Genomic DNA, 19,242 nt, shown 5'->3' on the forward strand with positions numbered 1-19,242 from the left:
CAAACACCATTTTAAAGGAAATGACCCAAGCTTCTTAGTAGAAAAAAAATTCTGTACAATTTCCAAATTTGTTAATTGCAATCACATAAATCTCATCTTTCAGATGAGAAATGTAAAAATGCAATTATGCTAGTTACCAAGCAGCAAAACACATTTATATTGATATACTTATTTCCTAAAATGTGTTGCCATAGTAACATTACAACTGGCTCATTTATTATCATTTCTGTGTCTTGATGAACCATGATGGATCGCTGTACTCCTTTCTCCAGGTCCTTTTCACAATGGTTAAATGATGCCAACGTACACAGTATCAGTAGTAATATAGGGTTTACTTTGAAGTTGTGCAGCAAGTCATTTCATAGCAAATTTAAATTGCATGATTGAGCCCACCTTGAAGAGTATTACATTGAAGAAATAGACAACTAAATGCCACCCTTCACATATTGCTGTTGTTATGGATATGCGTCCTCTTCCCCACCTGGCAAAATGGTTTTAAATACCCAACAATAGGCTTTTAATTAGTACTAGACTACTATACAAATAACAATCACCTGATGGTACAAATCAGCTATCAAATTCTGGAGAATCCAGAAGTTGGTCATGTCTGTATGGACTCATGGGATATATAATTCAGTTCGATCCATGGGTGTACTTAACAACAACTTCAAAGAGATATTGCAATGATTGTTTTAAAATAATTATTCTTGTTGTTGTGTAGATTATAAAACCTCCTTCAGTAGGTTGTGGGAGATTATTCCTACCTTGGAGGAGAGGCTGGTGGTGTATAGAAGATTTGCATTGTTGAATAATATGGAGTCTTCATGAGAGCCTGTATGAGGTTGGGCCTGTACTGTGGGTCAACACACCACAGCGAACCTTTTCCAACAGTCTGGTAAAGAGATCAATGACAAAGAGCAGATTACTTCATTGAGTACACATCAGTCACATGCTGGCTAGTAGTTGAGAACAAGTTGGTAAGTTAATAGAACAATTTTCAGCATTGCCTATTGGCATATTATTTCAGTCATTAAGCCAGTTTGTTTCCTTGCCAATAATACCTGTATTATCTATATTCATCTATTGAAGTTATGGACTTCTCTAAAGAAAAAAAATAGTAGAAGACAATCCAGATAAACATATGGTACTCCCATATATTCAATGAGTCCCAAACTAGCTTTAACAAGTAACAATAAACTTTTGAGTCAAGAAGTAGGATTTTTTTTTCCCCCTCAACAAACTTGGTGTTAGAGATACTTTTAAGAAGAAATATGGTCTGAGATATTAAAAAGTAATTGCCGTATATACTCATAAATCAAGTTACAAACACTCTGGACCATGCTATTTGGCTCAACTAGCATTTATACTCCAAGAGCTTCTCCCAGATCTGCTTATTTAATCATGCATCTCTTTCTCACCAGCATCATTTCATTGTCCTTAAATATGTTCATGTTATGCTACTCCATGTTCTACTTTCTCGTCATTCAGAGGTTTCAAACGAGCCATTTTCTTTATGATTTGTGAACATTCACCTTTTTTGCTACACTCCCTCTCCCATATTCCTGCAGTCCAAATACTATGTGGCCTCTTTGTTCTTCCTACCTAAATGCCCCACAAAGTCCCTTACCCATACATGCAACTACTGCGGTTTGTGTAATGGAAAACTGCCGTTATAGAATTCAGAGCTTACGACCAAAAATCTGGAATGCTAAATAAAAAATTGTTCTTAAGAAATTAATGAGGGAAAAAAGAGCAAATAAACAAAGAATTCTTCTTTTCATTTTGCATTTCTTCATAAATGCAGATAACAGGGTTTTGCATTGTGGAAAATCATGATATGGACCATTTTCTAAGAAGATAACATTCTCACCCCTTCCCCAAATGCAAGGGTCACCTGTATTATTTGTCAGTTATATTCCCATTTTCTAAGTTTTAATGTCTCAGATTTTTCAAATTCTCATTGGACTATCTGGTATCATCTGAAAATTTCTGATTTTCAAATCCAGATTATTCAATTTAAAATTTGAATAACAGTGGCTTTAGCAACCATCCCTGAGCAACATTGCTTCCCACCTTACGCCAATCTAATCGGCTGCCCTAATCGTTCATCACTTTTCTGCTTTATAGACAGTTTGCTCTCTATTGGGCTGCCCATTCCCTTGACTCCAAGTGCTCTATAGTCATATCAAAAGGTGTTTGAAAATCCAAATGTCTTACATCCATAGTTAATCCATCTACATTTATTCTGATTCATTTTACTTCGATTTAGATTTACTATTGGCTCATTATTCAGGGGTTATCTTTATTGGCCAATTGGTCCCTTTATAAAAAGAAAGGCAGATATCTTACACCCAGGTTTTATCATTTTGGATATATCTATTATCATCACTCTTCACCAGTTAAAACAAATGTTTTCCACCTTGCCTTCTTAATTCCATTCTCATCCCCATCAAATTAACTTCTTTGCCATCTGTTAGTTTAGTTCTCTTACTGGCATGTTTCCCAATTGATATTTCAAACTGTGTTATGATCTCTTAGATGTGGGAAGTAAGATCTGTTACCTCATACTTACTTCCCACACGTAGGCAACACTTCCTCTTCTTGAGATTCTCACATACTGGGTAAGAGAAGATTTATCTCAGTTTAATATTGATTCCAGTTATCAAAAATATTTTTAATGAAACTGATTCCAGAAATACTCCAATGGTAGATAGAATATACTGCCTGAAAATTTAAAAACTCTTTCGAGCCAAAGACTCTTCATTGGAACTGAATCGAAGACCTGAAACATCTAACTCTTCACAGCCTGACCTTCTGAGTGCTTCGAATATTTTCTGCTTTTATCCCAAACTATTCTCTGGAAAATATAAATCATACATTAATTACACAGATGTACTTTGTGATCTGATTATTGGCAGGCATGATCCTCAAATTAGGTGTGAAGTCAGAATTGTGACAAACTGCTCATGATGATTCAGGCAAATCCAATGATTCAGAAATAACAGAATTTAGCACAAAATGTGAAAGGCATGTGTGAAACACTTTAGGAAACAGCACAGTACTGCAGAAGGGAAATAACTGGAATTAAGTCTAAATGGAGTACTCTCCTGATAAATAGCTTTTCTCCCCGAAGATTCTTGAAATAAAAATACAGTAAGTATTTTGGTGAAGTAAAATTGTACTTGTTTCTCATTTTGATATCTGAAGCATGCAATGGCTTGATATTTTTTGGTACTTTGGGTGTCATGGTAGTGTAGTGGTTAGCTCAACACTACTACAGTGCAGAGAATTCAGAGTTCAATTCTGGCTCCATTCTATAAACAGTCTCTGTACGTCCTCCTCATGGATTATGTGCATTTTCCCCATGTGCTCTGTTTTCCTCACACAATCCATAGCTTTATTGGTCATTGTAAACTGTCTGGTGATTAGGTTAGGGTGAATCAGGGTTGAGGGGTTGCTGGGGGGGGAGGGGTGGCTTAAAGGGCCAGAAGGGCCAACTCCGTGCTGTAAATAATAAAAATAAATGTTTACACAAATGTCTATTCCTCAAGTGTAACCAAGAATGTCCATTGCTTCTACACTTGTGTATAACTTTCACTTGTGTATAAACAAGTGAAACCTCATTTTTATCTTTGCATCAGTTCATAATCCTTTTATGTCTAAATAAAGAAATAATAGTTCAAGTCGTGATCCCTAAAATAGGACTTCAAATTTAGCCAGATTCCAGTTTAGTATTAAAGACTACTGTTTCAAGAGTAGCTTTATTTGCAAAGTATTTCAGACGTGGGCAATTTCAGACACGACTTGCTCTAGCATACTCCTGAAGATGTCAGAATCACCATGATTAATAATATTGCTTCCAGATGTTAAAACTGGCCATTAAACTGTTGCAGGTTTGAAGTGCCATCTTTCAGATGAGACATTAAATTCAAGTCTTGCTTGCCCTCTCAGGTGGGTGTTGAAGATCCAATGGCATTATTTTGAAGAGGGTTTAGAGGTAGGTGGGGGGGGCAGGTGATCATCCTCAGTATCCTGGACAATGTGTCTCTTAAATAATGCCATAAAATGAAATTCGGTATCCAAAATAATTGTAGTTTTTCTGGTGAAATTATGCCCACATTGTCATTGGGTAGGGAGTTCCAGTATATCAAACCTGTGACAATGAAGTGGTGCTAACTTGGAGCAGAACTGGAAAATAATGTTATTCTCATACTTGAGCTGCCTGTCTAATACTGAAATAGTGTACATATGCTTTAAAGATACTTAATAGGTCATAGAATACTGTGGTCTACAGTACCTATAAAAAGTATTCACCCACATGTGAATACTGAATCACAGTGGCTTTTGTTGTCACTGATCAACAGAAAAAGACTCTTTTGTGTCAAAGTGAAAACTGATCTCTACAAAGTGATGTAAATTAATTACAAATATAAAAACACAAAATAATTGATCGAACAAGTATTCACCCCCTTTAATATGACACAGCAAATCATCACTGGAGCAGTCAATGGTCTTATTAGTCACATAATTAGTTAAATAGAGATCTGTTTTTGGAGACCCGAGACCTGCGTGCAGTCAAACTGTTTCAATTGATGGTAGTAAAAATACACCTGTACCTGAACAGTCCGACTGCTGGTGAGTCAGTATCCTGGCAAAAACTACACCACGAAGACAAAAGAACACTCCAAGCAACTTCACAAAAAGATTATTGAAAAGCACAAGTTAGGAGATGGATACAAGAAAATTTCCAAGTCACTGAATATCCTTTGGAGTGCAGTTAAGTAAATCATCAAGAAATGGAAAGAATATGGCACAGCTGTAAATCTGCCTAGAGCAGGCCATCCTCAAAAACTGAATGACCGTGCAAGAAGGGGACCAGCGAGGGAGGCCATCAAGAGACCTATGACAACTAGAAGAGTTACAAGCTTCAGTGGCTGAGATGGGAAAGACTGTGCAGGCAACAACTGTTGAACAGGTGCTTCGCCAGTCACAGCTATATGAGAGTGGCAAAGAGAAAGACACTGTTGAAAAAAAACTCATGAATTCTCAGCTGGAGTTTGTCTGAAGGCACGTGGGAGACACTGAAATCAGCTGGAAGAAGGTTCTCTGGGCTGATGAAACCAAAATTGGCCTTTTTGGCCATCAGACTAAATGATATGTTTGGCATTAAGCCAAACACCGCAAATCAAAAATACATCATCCCTACTGTAAAGCATGATGGTGGCTGCATCATGCTGTGGGGATGCTTCACTGCAGCAGGCCCTGGAAGGCTTGTGAAGGTAGAGGGTAAAATGAATGCAGTAAAATACAGGGAAATCCTGGAAGAAAACCTGATACAGTCTGCAAGAGAACTGCAACTAGGGAGAACACTTGTTTTCTAGAAAGACAATGACCCCAAACACAAAGCCAAAGCTACACAAGAATGGCTTAAAACAACAAAGTTAATGTCCTGGAGTGGCCAAGTCATAGTCCAAACCTCAATCCAATTGAGAATTTGTGGCTAGACTTGAAAAGGGCTGTTCACGCATGATGCCCATGCAATCTGGCAGAGCTTAAGCAGTTTTGTAAAGAAGAATGGGGGAAAAAGTGCAGTGTCCAGATGTGCAAAGCCGATAAAAGAGCTGTAATTGCTGGCAAAGGTGCACAAGACCATAAGGTGTAGGAGCGGAATTAGGCCACTCAGCCTATCAAAGTCTGCTCTACCATTCCATCATGGCTAAGCTGGATCCCAGTCAACCACATACACCTGCCTTCTCACCATATCCTTTGATGCCCTGACCGATCAGGTAACAACCAACTTCTGTCTTAAATATACCCATGGACTTGGCCTCCACAGCAGTCTGTGACAGAACATTCCACAGATTCGCTGCTCTCCAGCTAAAAAAATTCCTCCTTACGCCTGTTCTAAAACGTCATCCCTCAATCTCGAGGCTGTGTGCTCTAGTTCTGGATACGCCTACCATAGGAAATATCCTCTCCACATCCACTATCTACTCCTTTCAACATTCAGTGCTTTTCAGTGAGATTCCCCTGCGGCCCCCCCCCCCACATTCTTCTAAACTCCAGTGAGTACAGGCCCAAAGCAGCCAAACGCTCCTCATATGTTAACCCTTTCATTCCAAGAATCATACTCGTGAACCCCCTCTGGACTCTCTCTTTCAATATTTTTTATTAGTTTCTACATAGAAGGATACAGAGTACAAGAAAGTATATATAAAGGTTAAAAAAAAACTACCAATTACATTAAATCTATTCATAATAACAATCTCATTACCCTGTATTCATGTAGGTTAGTTAAAGTTCTATTGAAATATACTAATTTATTACAAAAAAAAGTCTAACTTAAGAGTTTTATTATGAGCCTTAATAAACAGCTTTGGTCTTATTGAGGAAAAAAAAAGGTAAAATATCTTCTCGTATAATAAAAATTAGTAACAGCCAACATCTAAATTTAAACAACGAATTGAGGATTTTGAAAGTTTTGAAAATAATTCAAAAAGGGTCCCCACAATGTTTGAAAGTCTTGACGAGATTCAGAAATCGAACAACGAATCTTCTCTAAATCTAAGCAAGACATAACGTTGCATAACCATTGAGCATGAGTAGGAGGAGAAACATCTTTTCATTTAAACAAAAGCGCCCTCCTAGCTATAAGGCGGCCAAAAATTCTCAGTTGGATTAAGGTTTGGACTATGACTTGGCCACTCCAGGACATTAAAGGACAAAATAAGTAATGACTTATTTTGTAATGGACTCTCTCCAATGACAACACATCCTTTCTGAGATATGGGGCTCAAAACCGTTGACAATACTCCAAGTGCAGCTTGACTAGTGTCTTATAAAGCTTCACCATTATCTCCTTGTTTCTAATATTCTATTCTCTTTGAAATAAATGCCAACATTGCATTTGCCTTCTTTACCACAGACTCAACCTGTAAATTAACCTTCTGGGAGTCCTGCACGTGGACTCCTAAGTCCCTCTGCACCTCTGATGTTTGAACCATTTAGATAATAGACCACACTATTGTTCCTTTTACCAAAATGCATTATCATACATTTCCCAGCACTGTATTCCATCTGCCACTTTTTTGTCCATTCTTCCAATTTGTCCGAGTCCTGCTGCAATGCTTCCTCAGCACTAACTACCCCTCCACCTATCTTTGTGTAATCTGCAAACTTTGCCACAAAGCCATCAATTCCATTATCCAAATCACTGCCAAATAATGTGAAAAGTAGCAGTCTCAAAACTGACTCCTGAGGAACACCACTAGTCACTGGCAGCCAAACAGAAAAGGCTCCCACTCGCTGCTTCCTGCCTGTCAGTCATTCCTCTATCCATGCCAGTATCTTTCCTCTAACACCATAGGTTTTTATCTTGTTAAGCAGCCTCATGTGTGACACCTCATCAGACACCTTCTGAAAATCCAAGTAAATGACATCCACTGCATCTCCTTTGTCCACCCTGCTTGTTACTTCTTCAAATTTGTCAGGCAAGATTTCCCTTTACAGAAACCACACTGACTTTGACTTATTTTATCATTAGTCTTCAAGTACCTCGAAACCTTATCCTTAATAATCGACTCCAACACCTTCCCAACCACTGAGGTTAGGCTAACTGGCCTATAATTTCCTTTCTTCTTTTTTTCCCCTTCTTAAAGAGTGGAGTGACATTTGCAATCTCCCAGTCCTCTGGGACCATGCCAGAATCAAGTGATTCTTGAAAGATCATGACCAATGCATCTGTTATCTCTCCAGCAATTTCTCTCAGGACTCTGGGATGTAGTCCATCTGGTCCAGGAGACTTATCCACCTTTGAGATGCCTAGCATTTTTTTCCTTTGCAATAACAATGGCACTCACTCATGCTCCTTGACTCTCACGGACCGCTGGCACACCGCTAGTGTCTTCCACAGTGAAGACAGATGCAAAGTACCCATTAAGTTAATCTGCCATTTCTTTGTCCCCCATTACTACCTGACCAGTATCATTTTCCAGTGGTCCAATATCAACTCTCACCTCCCTTTTACTCTTTATATAACTGAAAAAACTTTTGGTATCCTGCTTTATATTATTGGCTCATGTACCTACTTAATACTGACTTGAAGGGGGTGAATACTTGTGAAATCAATTATTATGTGTTTTACACACAAAATGCTGGAGGAACTCAGCAGGCCAGGCAGCATCTATGGAAAAACAATACAGATGACATTTCAGCCCGAAGTGTCGACTATACCTTTTTTCCCCATAGATGTGTAAAGTGCTATCTCTCACCGAGAAATAAGAAATATTTGATCTTTTGAAAAGTGGCATGTCGCATTCCGAAGTGGGCCGTAAGGTCAGTAAGAACGAATCGAGCATTCGCACAATAAAGCAGAAAGAAGCTGAAATTTGTGGAAGTGTTAGTGCTAGGGATGGCTGGCTAGCTGGCTATGTAAAGCACTACAGCCTCAAGAACTTAAAGATCACAGGAGAATTGGGATCGGCTGATGCCAAGGCGGCATCACCGTTCCCAGTAGAGCTACGATGGTTGCGTCTGTACTAAACATGTACAGACTTTTTTCTTGTCACTATTCCCTAAACAATACAGTATAACAACTATTTACATAGCATTTACATTGTATTAGGTATTATAAGTCAACGGAACGGAAACACTGCAGGCGGCAGGTCCTGTGCTGCCCTGGGTCCTGAAGTCCACCCGCACTGAGACAGGTTAAATAAGGGACTTGAGCACCCATGTTTTTTGGTATCCGCGAGGGGTCTCGGAACCAATCCCTCGCGGATAAGGAGGGCCAACTGTACTGTATAAGAGGATATAAAAGATACTGTAAAAATCCAAGTTTTTTAATTTCACATTTATAGTCAAGACCAAGCTCATTTCAATTCAAGGGTTATAAATATGTGCTTCCCAGTAAAGTAGAAGGTAGGAGTTGCCTCCAAGATTGGAATTCAGAAGTGGGCATTGAGCTAAATAGAAAGCACCAGCTGGAGTTAACTCATTTGGTAGGAACTAGGATAGTACCTACATTGTAAAACAGTATTTAAAAAAATGAGAACATTGTTACAAAGAAAGCAATCTATCTCAAAAGTTCACATTTTAGAAAATCCTTATTTGCTCTGAAAATAATAACCACTTTACTGACTCCTTTGTGTGTCAACATTTATTCTTTTTTAATTCCTATATTCATCAACAAATCCAGTTTCTTCTGTATTACTTCCCACTTCCTGTTGTAACCCCTTTGCTCTATTATTGCCTGCAGAGCTTCAGCTAATTGAGATTTCCTCATTCCTTCACTATCTTTCTCCCATTCATCACAAGTTATTTCACAGCCTACCCAGACTTTTTTGGTTGCCTAACAGTTTCCCATTTATTTTTCAATTTCCAGTTACATTTTGCTTCTCTTGGAATCACTTAATCTTCGTTTCTTGGTAAATTTTATAGAAGTTGTTCAAAAATAAAGAGAACACATTTCTATTCTCAGAAATGAAAACAGGAAGTACTGGAAATACTCAGCAAGTCAGGCAACTTCTGTGGGGAGTAAAACAATTTTTATGTTTCAAATCAATGATTCCATCACACAACTGGAGGAATAAAAAAATATCCAAAATTTGACTTGTGGAAACCAGTTTTCGCTCATCAATTTCTAACTTCAGCTTTTTTCACAGCTATAATGTAGCACATTTGTTCGGTGTAATTTAATATCCTTGCCCTCAGCTGTCTCATCTTGGGCATATGGCACATAAAAGCTTGTAGGGGAAAACATAACAAAGGTAAGGTACTCTTCATATCTTAGTTACTTCCTTGATTTCCAGCTACTGTTGACAGCCTGAGAACTGAAATAGTCATATCTTACTGATAAAAAAAAATCCCTGAAAGAAGTATTACCTCAGTTCTTACACATTCTAGTTTTAAACCACAACCTGTTTTTTTTTTTATTTACATGTTTGTAACAAAATTTAAATTGCCCAGCCTCCTTGGTCAGATTCAAAATCTAGCCCTCTGGAAAGCAAATAAAACTGCAGATGCTGGAATCTGGAACAAAAACAGAAAATCTGAGAACAACTCAGCCAGTCAGGCAGCATCAGATTGAAGACTTGGATCAGGGTACAGTATTGAAAAGTGTTGGTGCTAGGACTGGAATAGTTTTGCATTCTTTCCTAGTCCAGTAATCTAGTCTCTCTTAACATAGATTTTTGTAAACAGATATTTCTTTTAAAGTGTGGAAGCAGGCACTTACGCTTTGTGGAAACACCACACTTCACTGCAGCTTGCATAAACAATATGCTCCACAGTGTTCAATACAGTAAACAGGCCCAAAACAATTCACACAGCCTTTAGAGACACACACCATTTAAATCGTACAGTGTTGGGATTAATCAGGAAACAAATTCATATTGTGACACAGTGCCAAATTAAAATTGTTTGCTCTTCCTCCTTTTCCTGAGTTTTTCCAGTTCCCACACATTAACTCTGTTCTTTCTTGATGGATGAGGCCTAATGTAATAGTTTCTGTTCTTTTTAAATTGGCAAGTTAAAATGTTGCTACTGGTAATAGTTCCCACTATTTTAGACTAATCACAATCATGTTTTAGCCAGTGGATTTAACTCCATTTTAATCTCAGCTAATAAACTGGTAGGCAGAATTATAAACAAGTTGCACACAAAAACTTCGACCACTGACCTAATTATTGATTGGCATACAGCGAATGACTGTGTTACACAGCAATATCCTTAGTTTGTGCAAATTTAGCCATTGACTAGCACTTCAAAATATGTAGTCGACATGAAGTCACACTACTAAGGGCTGCATTCTACACACACACACTAAACTGAACGCCACTCCACTCTCTTTGCAATTTTTGCTCATTTCTTTCTCAATTCCTGCTAAACATTGTTTACATTTACATCATTTATTATATTGTAATTTGTCCTTTACTGTGCCTATTGTCTTGTTTATTAATTATTGTAATGTCTTGCACTGTTTTGTGCACTTTATGTAGTTCCATGTAGGCCTGAAGTCTAATGTAGTTTTGTGCTGTTTCACGTAGTCTAGTGTAGATTTGTGTTGTTTCAGGTGGTCTAGTGTAGTTTTGTGTTGTTTTATGTAGTACCACGGTCCTGGAGGATAGCTGTTTCATTTTTACTGTGTACTGTACCAGCAGTTATGGTTGAAATGACAATAAAAGCGACTTGACTTGAAAAGTACTGAAATAAATATCAGGTATATTTGTGAACCAAGAGAGAAATCTGCACAATTCAGAAATGAGGGATGAAGTTGTATAGCTTAGCTGGAGAAGAGAGAATCAAAAACTGTGTATAGCAGCATGTAGATTTGCATTACTTATCACTACATTTACATGGAACCCTTCATTAAATGGCCTGAATCAAGGAACAAATTTTGACAAACAGGAAGCACATGGTTTGAGTAAGAGCATTAATACTCTTATCCAGTTAAGCCAGATCAGTTGTGTATTATGTTACTGACAGGTCACAAACTGATAGAGCAGAAGGAAACGTTGCCATAGCAACACAAAACCAGGCCACAAAATGAAACCCACACCCTGTAAGCAACTTCCTGACTGCAAATGAATCCAATCTTAAAGGTTTTCATTTACAAATAAGATGAAGTAACATTAAGATTCTAGCAATTAAAGTCAGGAAATATTTATCAACAGAAACACAAAATTCTTACTAATTTAAACAATTCTACAATTGCCATCTGGATGCATAGTAGTACAGAGTAGCCTTCTGCTGTGTATGTACCCAATGCCTCAGATCTATCAAAGACCTGGATGGGTTGTAAATACCTACAGGAACTTTACAGTTTACCTGCCCAATAACCATCATAACTAGGTTAAGTAAGCTTAACTGTATTTGTTACTGTCAGCAAACTAAGCAGTGGAATTGGATGTACCACAAGCTTACAAACATTAAACTCCAGCAGATAATTGAGGTTTCATCATTAACTTAAATCATCCAGAATTATTGCTTCTGAACACTGAATCTTATTGCAGTGAGTTAATATTTGAGACTGGAGCATTTTCCCCTTTATTTACGCTACCTCAGATACAAAATAAAAAGATGCATGCCAGATCGAGATAATGATGTTAATCAGCTGACCATATTATCCGTACCGAATGGTACAATTGAAAGCGTGTCAATAAATAATGGTATTTAATGTTGAAAAACATCAAGGTGTTTTATAGGACATAGTTAAATAAATAGACAGCAGTAAATGATATAAAAGCAAATAAATGATAATGGACAAGTAGAGGGATCAAGGAATATTGTGTTTGGACTGACTGCCAAAGGGACATTGCAGAAAATAATATTTGAACATAATAGCAGCATGGTATGGCAGCAGAATTCGGCCATTTGGTACATCAAGTCTACTCCACCATTCAATCATTCCTCATTCTCCTGCCTTCCCTCTGTAACATTTGACACCCTGTCAAACCAAGAACACATTAACCTCCTCTATAAATATATCCAATGACTTGGCCTCCACAGCCATCTGTGGCAATAAATGTCAACAGATTTACCACCCTCTGGCTAAAGAAATTCATCCTCATCTCTGTTCTAAATGGACATCATTCTATTCTGAGGCTGCACCCTCGGGTCCTAGACTCCTCCACTACAGGAAACATTCTCTTCTCATCCACTATATCTAGGCCTTTCAATATTTAATAGGTTTCAGAGGTTACCCCTCATTTTTCTAAACTCCAGTGAGTACAGGCCCTGAGCCATAAAATGCCCCTCATACGTTAAACTTTCCATTACCAGAATAATTTCCATGAAACTCCTCTGTACCTTCTCCAATGTGCTGGCAGCACATCTTTTCATAAATAAGGGGCCCAAAACTACTCACAACATTCCAAGTGAAATCTGACCAATGCCTCATAAAGTCTCAGCATTACATCCTTGCTTTTATATTCTAGTCCACTCAAAATGCATGCTAACATTGCATTTACCTTCTTTACCACCAACTCAACCTGCAAGTTAACCTTTAAGTACTCCTGCACAATGACTCCCAAGTCCCTTTGCACCTTGGATTTTTGAATTTTCTCCATTTAGAAAATAGACTACGCCTTTATTCCTTCTGCCAGCATGCATGACATGCACATCCCTACACAATATTCTATCTACTACTCCTTTGCCCATTCTCCTAATCCAGGGGTCCCCAACCTTTTTTGCACTGCGGACCGGCCGACCCATGGGGGGGGGGGGGCGGGGGGTGTAGGGTTGCCGACGGACAAGAATAGCAGTCAAATAAGTTATGTTTACCCCGAGAAAGACTACAATGACCATGAAGCCTTGCGCGGGCACCACTGCGCATGCGTGTACGTGACGATTATTCTTCTACAAATAGTTGTTGGCGGTTCTGTTCGGGGGTGGGGGTGGGGGGGTGTTAATCACGACCGGAATATAGGTGTGCACTCAATTTCGTTTCCAAAAGGCTTTATCTAACGAATTTAATATTAAACATACAGCACATATTTTCCTCACATGAATATAGTGATAAGTCAATTATCAGGGGAGGGCAGGGGAGCTTGAAGTAAGTGTTGAACGAACTTCCAGTAGAAGTGGTCGAGGCAGGTTCAATATTATCATTTAAAGAAAAATTGGATAGGTATATGGACAGGAAAGGAATGAAGGGTTATGGGCTGAGTGCAGGTCAGTGGGACTAGGTGAGAGTAGCGTTTGGCACGGACTAGAAGGGTAGAGATGGCCCGTTTCCATGCTGTAATTGTTATACGGTTATGTAAGTCACTTATAAGTCAATAACATCATAACATTTTAAGTAACGTTTGGATATTAAACACACAGCACATATTTTCCCCGTATGAACATATAAAATCATTGCAACACACCAATATCGCTGAATCAGTGGGAGCCCTGGGCTTGTTTCCCTGCAACAAGACGGTGCATCAAGGGGTGATGAGAGACAGTGATACTCGATGAGGGTTCCTTATGTCCAGTCTATTTTGCAATTTAGTTTTCATTGCATTCATTGCAGAGATATGTTGGAAATGGAAGCAACGTTTTCACTGCCTTCATGGCTATCTCAGGATATTGAGCCTTGACTTTGATCCAGAATGACGGCAGAGGTGTTATGTCAAACATACTTTTCAGCGCATCATCATTTGCAAGCTCAAGGAGTTGATCTCCTTCCCATGCTGACATGGATGACACGCAGGTAATGACCGCGCATGCATTCAAGCTCAACAGTGGGCGTGACAGGGAACGAGGAAAGGTGCAGCTGACTCGTATCGCCAAATCATATCGTTTCCTCGCGGCCCAGTAGCACATGCTTTGCAGCCCAGTGGTTGGGGACGACTGTCCTAATCTATCTAATCTTTTTGCAGACTCCCTGCTTCCTTACTTGCCTCCACAATCTCTTTAGCCATCTTTCAGAAGCCCATATTCACTTCTGCCTCCTGACCCTCTCAAATTTCTGGCATACTGCCAATGTCTTCTACCGTAAAGTCTGATGCAAAATACTTAAGTTCATCTGCCATCTCTGTCTCCCCATTGCTACCTCTTTGCATCATTTTCCAGCATTATCCAGCATACAATGGAAACCTGTTTCTGTTTATCCTATAAATTTACTGAAAATTGCAATCTCAGCTTTTGGTTTTACATGAATCATCATGTATTTTTTTTCTCCTTCCTTCTAACCACCTCACCATCCTCCCCAACCATAGGGTCAGATCCTCATAACAAATCCCAGATATTTAGGTACATTTCCACAGAGCAGCTTGATTGTTTAGTCAAGACATTCTTTCCATTTGGTCTTGTGATATCATCCAATTCTCACATAGGGAGTTGAAAGCAGATATTTGTTCTTGAGTCAATGAAAATTGCTCTTGTAATACAAACCCCATTTCCAGAAAAGTTGGGATATTTTCCAAAATGCAATAAAAACAAAAATCTGTGAAGCTACACTGTTGTAGCCCATGCAGAATGTGGTCTGGCATTGTCCTGCTGAATAAGCATGGACGTCCCGGGAAGAGACGTCGCCTTGATGGCAACGTGTCTCTCTAAAATCCTAATATACACCTCAGAGTCCTTCACATACATGCAACTCACCCATGCCGTGGGCACTGATGCACCCCCATACCATCACAGATGCTGGCTTTTGCGCCATTTGCTGATAACAATCTGGATGGTCATTTTCATCTTTGGCACGGAGAACTCGACGCCCATTTTTTCCTAAAACTAGCTGAAATGTGGAGTCATCTGACCACAGCACACGGTTCCACAGTCTTTTGGTCCATCTGAGATGAGCTCTGGCCTGGAGAACTCGTCGGCGTTTCTACATAGAGTTGATGTATGGCTTCCTCCTTGTGTAATACAGTTTCAAGTTGCATTTCTGGATGCAGCGACGGACTGTGTTGAGTGACGATGGTTTTCCGAAGTACTCCTGAGCCCAGGTGGCTATAATTGTCACAGTAGCATGATGGTTTCTTAGGCAGTGCCGCCTGAGGGCTCGAAGATCACGCGCATTCAACAGTGGTTTCCGACCTTGCCCTTTACGCACTGAGATGTCTCTGAATTCTCTGAATCTTTTCACAATATTATGTACTGTAGATGTTGAAAGACCCAAATTCTCTGCAATCTTGCGTTGAGAAATGTTCCTTTTGAACTGACTAACAATTCTGTCACGAATTTTCGCACAAGGGGGTGAGCCACGACCCATCCTTGCTTGCAGACTGAGCCTTTGATGGACGCTACTTTTATACCCAGACATGATACCTCACCTGCTACCAATTAGCCTGCTTAATGTGGAGTCTTCCAAACCGGTGTTACTTGAATATTCTGTGCACTTTTCAATCTTATTTTAACTCTGTCCCAACTTTTGTTGAGTGTGTTGCAGCCATCAAATTCTAAATTTGTGTATGTTTACAAAATACAATTGGTCAGTAAAACTATTGAAAATCTTTTCTTTGTACTTTTGTCAGTTAAATAAAGGTTCACTTGAATTAACATATCATAGACACAGAGTGCGTGTGCTTGACTGGCCTGCTGCCAGTCCAGATCTATCTCCTATTGAAAATATATGGCGCATCATGAAGAGGAGAATCAGACAACGGAGACCACGGACTGTTGAGCAGCTGAAGACTTGTATCAAGCAAGAATGGACAAAATTTCCAATTGCAAATCTACTACAATTAGTATCCTCAGTTCCAAAATGATTAAAAAGTGTTATTAAAAGGAAAGGTGATGTAACACAATGGTAAACATGCCTCTGTCCCAACTTTTGTTGAGTGTGTTGCAGCCATCAAATTCTAAATTTGTGTATGTTTACAAAATACAATTAAGTTGGTCAGTAAAACTATTGAAAATCTTTTCTTTGTACTTTTGTCAGTTAAATAAAGATTCACGTGAATTAACATAGCACAGATTTTTGTTTTTATTGCATTTTGGAAAATATCCCAACTTTTCTGGAAATGGGGTTTGTACATTAACGGAATGAAAGATCGTCTCCCACGCACCCACACGCACACACTTTCTCCCACAAAATAGAATCAGTCCTGGTTTCAACTACTTTTTTTTAGATCTTACCTGTCTCCACCTATCAGTCTGTCTCTGAACTCCACCCCTCCCCCTCCCCACCTGACTCAATCTGCCAGGCATCTTTCATCCCTCCACAATCTACCTATCATCATCCTCTGGCTCCACTACCCATCTTATTGATGTATTCCATCGTCTGCATACATTTTCTCCTAAGGTGAACCAATCTTGAAGTACCATACAGCGCAGAAAGACACTTCAGCTCATCACATCCATGCCAACCCTTTTCTTTATGCATGTTAATTTCATGTGTTACGTTAGGACTGTATCCTTCTGCCATGCTTATTAATAATCTAAGTGCCTTTTAAATATAGCAATTGTATCTGATTCCACCACTTCTGGTTTCAGATTCAGTTATATGCCATTGAAATGAGCACTCCTCATTCTCACCTTAAATCTCTGCTCTCCTGCTTTTGCTCCCTCTGCTATAGAAAATAGATTTGATTATCTAACCTATTCTATGCCCCTCATAATCTTTCATATTTCTACTAGATTACCTCTCAATCTCTGCCACTCCAGTAACATTAAGTCTAGCCTATCCAATTTCCTTACACTGCTTAAGTCCTCCAGTCCAGGGCACCATCTCCTTTGCACTCTGTCCAGCACAATCACATTCTTCCTGCAGTCTGCCACATCAGAAATCTAAGTGGGGCCTAACCAGTTTTATCAATCCTGTCTTTACTACTGTAAATCTTTGCAAACACAATAAGGATGACAGGAGAAATATTTTGAAATGTGTAATTTGACTGTTGCAAACAAATCTGATACCTGTAATTCTAAAATACTGAATTAAAATATGGGGAAATGGTTAGCTTAGTTACACATATTTGATGCTTCAGAGGTCACGTTTAAAGGAACACGAGATACAATTGTAAGAGATCTCCTGACACTTCAGCTGGAATTCAGTTCTACAAATGGGAAATTCCTCCCGTATTGCCCCACTCCTTCAATTCCTCCATTCCGAAATTTTGCACTTGGGCAAGGATTCAGAAAATATACCATAAGAAAACTCTTGTCATCAACTTACATATCTGAACCAACAGCCTCAATCTCATTTTCACTAGTCTTTGTCTTTGTTTGTTGAAATGCACCTCAGTACCAGTTCAGATCAGTTAGTTTACACAGACCGGGAATAAAACCTTGATGTCTATGACTCACTTGATATACCAGCTGAGCAACTAACAGTCTGTCCTAATGGTCCAATTGAGACATTGAATAGTGTGCACTAACCTTGCCGTGACCCTTCTCCACTTTCCGGAAACATTTGTTCAAGGAAAGATTATGCCTTACAGAGTTCTTCCAGCCAGTGGGTGCATTGGTAAAATATGGAAAACGCTCCAATATCCAATTGTAGATATCCTTGACTGGCAGACATTTTCTGGCTGAATGGTCAATCGCCATAAATATAAGGCAGCTAAATGAATACGGAGGTTTGGAGTTCAATCCACGCTTGTCATTATTCAGCGAATCAGAAAGTGGCAAAGGTGAAGTGTCTTCTTCAATGACATCACGTGTAGGACTAACACTACGTAGCATCTCACTGCCAAGGCTGAAGTTTTTCAATAGGTTTTTATTCTCATGAAGCCAGTTCAGATTAGTAAGTTCCTCATCATCTGTCATTTCCTTCTCTCCAAAAATCACCCCTGGCTTCGAACCAGCTGTTACCTCTGAAAGAACTTCTATGGAACAATTTGAATTCAAGACGCAAGGCTCCCCTGTGCCTGAGATCTCTGCTTTCTTCGTTGGAGACATGCTGCTAATTGGACCCATTTAACTTTCACATCTGTAAGGCAAAGAAAAATGAATATAGTCAAAGATACTGCCTGTTGTTCTCATGTAGAAGCAGGACATAAAGAAACCTTTGACAACACCAATGTAAAAGTGGAACAACTGGGCCTGTTGTGGTAGCCATAACTTCTCCCAGGGTAAATTTTCCATATTAAACTGTTTAGATTGGACAATATATCCATCCTTGCCTTAAGGAGGAATTGTGTTTGTAGAAAACCATTACTACTATTTTCCCTAATGAACAAGGGTTAGTTGCCAAGCTTAATCTTCCAAGTCACCTGTGAGTGTCTATGCGAGGGAGGATTAGTGATCATTTGACACTCACAACTCAGGAGTGTGTTTTCACTCAAACTCAAGCCACACAAATACATAATATAAAGTAAGAAAATCTCTGAAACTGTATTTCATTGGATATCAATAGATTTGAGGAAAGAGATTGGCAAAAATTTAAATACTCAACTTTAAAACCTGTGAATGGTGTAGTGAACTGCATTCCCCTTATGTTAAACAAATCACAATTTGTATTCACTCCTTTAATTAGAGAAATGCCTCACATCACTTCACTGGATACACCATTGTGCAACCCAATGCGTGACACATATTCTATCATGCTTTAAAGAACAGTAAATATCATCTGATGTCTCCCTATGTCCTCACTAATTATTTTCTCAATCAGGTTTGCATTAGTGGTAATATCATTCAGTGTCCTCATCCAATTGGGTTTTGCAGATTGAATTTTGCAGAAAATAGTGTAAAGAGGCAACATAATGGCAAGAATAGAAGATTGGCCGGCTAATAGAAAATGAGAGGCTAAAAGCTTCTTTTTCTTGTTGGCACACAGATTGATGCTGGGGTCTAACCCTTTTACAATTTATATAAATG

General features: G+C 39.0%; 1 protein-coding gene across 6 annotated transcripts in view; it reads right to left on the reverse strand.

The window, feature by feature from the left end:
• foxn2a (forkhead box N2a) overlaps positions 1-19,242 on the reverse strand; it is a 64,086-nt gene that overhangs the window by 28,012 nt on the left and 16,832 nt on the right. For all 6 annotated transcript variants that reach the window (XM_072264947.1, XM_072264946.1, XM_072264945.1 and 3 more), the window contains 2 exons: positions 17,803-18,355; positions 765-892 (listed from right to left, as the gene is read on the reverse strand). In XM_072264947.1, the coding sequence (XP_072121048.1) occupies positions 765-892; positions 17,803-18,342 (668 nt within the window). In that variant the 5' untranslated portion in view covers positions 18,343-18,355. The remainder of the gene's footprint in view (positions 1-764; positions 893-17,802; positions 18,356-19,242) is intronic.

Source organism: Mobula birostris, chromosome 8 (genome assembly GCF_030028105.1).
Source record: "Mobula birostris isolate sMobBir1 chromosome 8, sMobBir1.hap1, whole genome shotgun sequence".
In the NCBI taxonomy this organism is placed as follows: Eukaryota; Metazoa; Chordata; class Chondrichthyes; order Myliobatiformes; family Myliobatidae; genus Mobula; species Mobula birostris.